This window comes from Apis dorsata, unplaced genomic scaffold (assembly GCF_000469605.1).
Source record: "Apis dorsata unplaced genomic scaffold, Apis dorsata 1.3 scaffold_82, whole genome shotgun sequence".
Lineage (NCBI taxonomy): Eukaryota > Metazoa > Arthropoda > Insecta > Hymenoptera > Apidae > Apis > Apis dorsata.
The window spans coordinates 370291-376584 of record NW_006263380.1 but is presented as its reverse complement, the minus strand read 5'-3'; the positions used below and the strand labels follow the sequence as shown (position 1 = coordinate 376584).

The window sequence follows — 6294 nt, the reverse complement described above, 5'->3', positions numbered from 1 at the left end:
TATATATATATATTACGTATTCTTTATTCGTTTCAATTATTTGTTAGATTCACTTTTTGAAATATGGACGGTATCTACGATTCATCTTCTTCTCTCGTGAAATCAGTTGGATAATCAATTTCCTCTTAAAACGAAAATCTGATAATACACGTTAGATTTTAAAGCGCGTCAGGAGATATCGAGTCATGAGAAAAAAAAAAAAAAAAACACGTAAGAGTTCTCGCACCGTTACTCGTGAAACGTTTTCCCCTTCTTTTCTATTTTTCATTTTTACACCCATTAAAAATAATATCGCGAAAAAATCCATTTTATTCCAGATCTTGGTATATTCACGAACGTGTTCTTACTTTTCAAAGACTATAAAGTATATCCTCCATAAAATATATGCAATATCGTTTCGAGGCTAATTCAACACTCGAGACAGGAAAAATACATTAGCTTAAAACTGATTCTCAATGATTGGTGTACCGAGATCTAGTGTCGTGGACTGTACAGCGATTATCGATTTTGTAAGTGAACACCTGGACGAGTACTTATACGGGATTTACGCGAGGCAATTACGTTAGATTTAGTACGCCGTGAGCAAAGAATCATGGAATCCACCGGTTTGAACCAGTTCGCTTGTTTAATTATTTAAAACAAAAAAAAAAAAAAATTTGCCGAAGTTAAACGAGTAAAGTCGAGAGAAAATTAATAATTTTAGTTTCGTAAAATTTGGTATTTGATCACCACTGATGCACGGATGAGTTTCGTCCAAGTCGCCACTCGAATTGATATAATCTCTCTCCCCCATTGCACGAGTGTTCGCTTCCAATCATGAAGGGTCAATCGAGCTTCATTTGCGGGATACGGAATTTTTTTCGAGTTGCATCAAAAAATAACAGAGTACGATTTAAATAAAATTTATTCTTTTCAATTTGAAATAACAATCGAAGTAAATGAAAGAGCTTTTGAAGGAATTTTAGTGTTATATTTCAATTTCTTTATTTATTTAATTAAAAGATTTAGAGAATGCTTCGTTAATTGATCCTCGATTTTCCATTCGTCGAGCCATCCATTGTCCCAACGAGCAATCTACCAAAATGATCTTAACCATCTTCCCTTGATAACCCTTCGTCACGTTGTCAATCCTCGACGGATATATCGACAATCAATAAAGGGAATCTCTCTTCGATTGCATATTAACCATGAGTTTACTGCGGTTACGTGGAACATGCTGGCATCCGCACAAATCGTTAAGTCTAATGTGTCGTTGAGTCGAATCGCGAACGAATTGAAACTGCAATCAGGAATTACGGTATAAATTAATCGTTTCGACAAGATGGGTCGTATTTCTCTTTACATTCTCTCCGCAGTTTTCCATCAAGAAAGAAAACGAAATTAGCCTAGAATTTTGTCGCGTTTTGTTTAACGTTTGATTTTTCGAAAAAGGAAAAAAAGGAGCTACGAGGATAAAGATGAAACATCGCTTATACTTGACTTCAAAAGTGAATTTAAAATTGTCCCCGGCTTTGATCTTTCGTAATGGAAATTAAATCTCATCCATCTGCGTGAAATTAAATCTCGCCGTGAATAATTAGAAAAATCAAAGGATTTTTCCAACAATTTTTCACGGATTTCCTATTATTTTTTCATCATTTTCTTTTCCCTATATAAAGAGGATGAAAGAAACATTTTCTTTCTTTCCTTAAAAATATCGATAATTTATGACTTCTTTTTCGAAAAATCGATGTCTCTCTTCCCTCTTTCTTTGTAGCAAAACGATATAATAAAGAAGTTTGGCAGTTTATCGAAATTTCCGCGACGAAGATGAAACGAATCTCGATTGGCAATCAGATTTTAACGAAGAAGCTCGAGAGAGAACGAGGTCACGGTTGTGTAACGCGCGATGCATTTCCCACGTTTTCATGATTTTAGCGTGGCGCTTCAATACGTCGTGGAAAGAATCTTGAAAGCGCGAACATCGTTTCGCCCGGCTTTTCTCTTTTTCTTTTTTTCAAACGGGGCGGATAAGAGAAAAGAGAACGCTCAGCTCTGTGTTCTCAATGCCCTCCTCTCCCCCCTGTCCTGCGACACGGAGGATTATACAGGAGTGAAAATTCGCGAAAGTTGGAGGATCGAAATTGTTCGACGCGAGAATTCGAATAATTAAATTACGCGTAATTTTTGACGAGGCAATGAGGTTTTCCAATACTTTCCTCCCCTTCTCTTCGAAATTCGTCGAGAAAAAAAGAGGAAAAAATGTCGAGGATATTATTTTTGTATTTGTAGCGCGGTAATAAAGGTATAAAGGTACATTTGGAGATTACTTGCTATGTGGAATTTCAAGGCGAGAGTAATATAGGAGGCAATTTTCGTTCTCTGCACCGGTTGGCCGGCGCGTTACACGCTGAAATTACAGCAAAGCTTGTGTGTTTAAGAGACTGCTGATTGTGGCATTCGTGGCTTTTAAACCGAAGCCAGGCCTTCCTGTGTTCAACCAGTTAAACGCCCTTTTAGCGATCGAATCGCTTGTTTGTCCACGTTGCTCGCATCGCTGATTCTCAATCTAACGATTTCCTATTCCGTTCCCTTGCGTCTTTTTTAATTCTCTTGCTTCTCCTCCCAATGAATCCTATATATATATATATATCAGCACTTTCTTCGTAAGGAAGTGGTCGTGAATAATCGTATCACGGTATTCCATTCGTATTTTCGCTTTTAAAAAACATTCATTATTATGCAAATTTTTTTTATTTTTATTTGCTTCGATCTATGAAAAATTATCACGATTTTTTATCATAGACACGATCGTAACCTTTCTCCGCGAAAATTAATCTCAGTTCACGAGATTTGATCTTTTTCTCCCCTCATCCGAGATCAAGAGTTAATTATTAATTATGATTCGAAATTATACGATTTATCGTGGATACGAAAAAGCAAGATTCAATAATCTAAATCTTAATATCTTTCTCTAGATGAAAACACACCGAAACATTGAATTGACGATCTCTTTTATATTGCAGGGGCGAGAGTGTGGCAACGCAACGACGTGGTGGCGCGTAAAAACGGTGGCAAGGGAAGCATGCGAAGAAAAGAGGGCGGAGGAAGATTTGTGGTCGCGGGGGAAAGGAAGGGTTCCCAAGGAATCGCGTTAGAGGAAGGGAGGTCGTCGAAAATTGTCGATGCAGTTGGTCGAAGCGTGTGAGAGGCGGCCAGGATGGAAAACGGGGTGGTGAACGGTGGACAAGTTGCTTCTCAAGTGTCGTTAAGAAGTTAATCTCAGCCATGCCGAACGAGACAAATGCCACGGACGATTTTATCGATTACGATATCAACGACTCGTTGAGCCACTTCGATTGGGCGGAACTGGGGCCTGTCCTCGTCGTCTACTCCCTCACGTTTTTCCTCGGATTAATCGGTGAGCGAAAATACACTTTATACTTTGCCTCGTTTCCTCGTGTTTCTTCCTCTTCCTCTTCCTCTTCCTCTTCCTCTTCTTCTTCTTCTTAATTTTCGCTCGGTCACTTTTGCCCCATGCCCTCTGTAAATAATGGCCGACTAAAAGTGAGATCAAAAGTGACCTGGATCGGATAGTTTTTGATCAGCGAGTTAAGTTGGGTGGAAATCGATACTTTTGCGAGGAGAATTTAAAAATTTTATCGAGGAGAAAAAGGTTAGGAGAGTTTTGTAAAATATATTAGAGAGAAAAGAATCGCGATATTTTTATTATCCATTTTTATTATAATTTTCTTGTTTGTTTTCGTATATATATATATATACGGGAGAAGAAAACGCTGATACGAAATTGAATTTGAAAATCTGTTTTCATTACAAGTTTCTTTTGTTTGGTTCATTTGAAAAAGTTTTCGTGTAACGTTGAATGGAAAAAAACAGAAATTGGAGAGAAGCGATTGAGGGGAGAATATAATCAAGGATTGATGAAAAACGGTACACCATCGGCGAATCGACGATCAATTGATTAAACTTCAATTCCAATTTTCATTTCAACGCTGCGAATAAAATGTATTTTGAATTTATTGAATTGAATGGTTTAGAACCACGAACAAACGTTATTTCGGTCTAAAGAGTTGTTCAAACACTTGCAACTTAGTTGTAGTTTTTCCTTATTATCGGATGAGTCAGTGAACAATTGGAAAAAAATTTCCTTTTTATTTTCAACGCATTTTTGATTTAATTTTATCGTACATTTTTCTATATTATAACATTTGTTCATATGATAATTACAAATATTTTTATTATTCCATCTACTTATCAATTGGGTTAATTAAAAGTTTTTAGATGTCTCATTTGCATATTTATCATCTATTGAAAATTTCCTGGAAAAGTGGAGATAAAGATGAAACATAAAGATTAATTATTGTTCATAATTGAATAAAAATTTATCTTTTAGAGAATTATTTTTTTCTAGATTCGTGATTTTTGTATAAAATTGTTCATTAATAAAAAGAGATATTTGATATTATTCAACAACGATGAAATAAATAAATCGTCACACACGGTTGAATTATTCGTATAAAATTAAAAGAAATTAAAAGAAAAATCACAAATAATTATTTCTGAGCGAACAATGAATCACTTTGATTCGACTAAAATATCTTTCGATACGTAACATCTCGACATTTTATCGACCCATTCTCTCATCTCTAATATAAATTACATTAACTGGAAATTTTCTGAAAATTGATTCGTTATATAAACTTTGAGTAACACGTGTTTTTAAGTTGGATGATGATCCTATTCGACATGATGTTTCGATCGTTTCGCGATTGTATTCCCTCGAAAGTTGCTCGGCCTTAATTAGAAGGGGGGCGTGGTAATTATCAAGTTTTGATGAGAAACGAATGTGCAGAAACAGTGCAGTAACAGTTTTATTTCAGGAAACGTCGTCATCATTGGTTCAACACTGTGCCCCAGACTGAGACCTTTACCAGCGACACCGACCAACGTCTTTCTAGGTGGTTTGGCAACTGCCGATCTTTTGCTTATACTCTTTTGCATTCCCGTGAAGGTGAGTCCTCTATAAAATATAATACTGCTAAAAATTTTTACGACCAACCCATTTTATGAACGATTAATTTTCTTTCGTTACGAAAATTTTACAATCGAGCAAGAAAATATTGGAAAATTTTACAAATGGAAAACAATTTATTTAATATTATTAGCAATTATTAGCAATTATTCGAAGAAAGTAAATGATAAATATAGAAATATAGAAATGAGTATCGTTCGTAATTTAAATTAATAATAATTTTATTATTTAATAAATATGTTTGTTCTCACAAACGTATATTTACAAAGATTCATCTATTTAATTAATATAATTATTTAATTAATATTCTCAGCGCGATGATTTTTCGTCGAATATCATATTTAATTTATCCTTTGATACTCGTTTCATCGAAATTATATTTGCAATTCCTTTTATTAATTTATCATAATTAATCATATTTATATAGATTAATTTATCGAATATTATTCTATCATTACCGACTACTTGTCACGCGAAACATATTTTATCTCCGAAACATTCATCTTATTCCAACGCTGTCAATTGTTCATGAATTATTCTCGATCGATTGTTTCGATCATGTTCCGCTTATCTGAAGCGCGGAAAATTTATTTATTTTTCAATCATTCAACCCTTTAGTTTTTTCATTTTGCACGAACTCTCCTCTCGAATTCGACTCAACTCGTTTACAAATATTATTTTCCACGTTACGGTTGTTTGGGGAAAGAGAATTATTGGTTATTCCTTTATTCAAATAATTATTTGCCAATCGTTGCATTTATAAACGTTGAAATTGATCTTTTTTAGAAGTTGGAAGGCAAGCAACAGATGGTAAAATTTTTGTGTTAAAATGCAAGGAGAAGGATATCGAGACACGTTGTCTGGTGGAGATAGAGCACGAAGTCAGTGTCAGGAAGGCGCCGCGATCTTCTGACCGGAATCAAAATAAAATCGGATTGTGCCAAGTTCTAAAATTACGTATCCGAGAAACGGGGCGAGAGTACACATACGAAAAGTGATTCAGCTCTTCTTTTATATCTCGGCACAATTGCATTTCGTTTTATGCGATTTTTCTTTTTTCTTTTTTTATTTTTATTTATTTTACGACGGGTCCAATCGAGCTTGACCAGCTTATCTTTAGGATTTAACGGGCTTTATCTTGACCAGCTATGACACATGGAAGCTTTTCCCTTCGTGTTTTCCTTCTTTTTCTAAAGAAACAAACGGAATCGTAATTCGCTAAGAACACGGTGTGCATTAACGTTGGCAATCTCTTTTTAAAA

At 35.0% G+C, this 6294-nt stretch overlaps 1 protein-coding gene across 6 annotated transcripts in view; it reads left to right on the top strand.

The window, feature by feature from the left end:
- The window catches only part of LOC102681972 (QRFP-like peptide receptor), a 51002-nt gene that overhangs the window by 6509 nt on the left and 38199 nt on the right, over positions 1-6294 (top strand). For 5 of the 6 annotated variants that reach the window (XM_006610896.2, XM_006610895.2, XM_006610897.2 and 2 more), the window contains exons 2-3: positions 3005-3400; positions 4881-5011. In XM_006610896.2, the coding sequence (XP_006610959.1) occupies positions 3268-3400; positions 4881-5011 (264 nt within the window). In that variant the 5' untranslated portion in view covers positions 3005-3267. The remainder of the gene's footprint in view (positions 1-3004; positions 3401-4880; positions 5012-6294) is intronic. The other variant, XR_004149666.1, reaches the window with a different exon arrangement.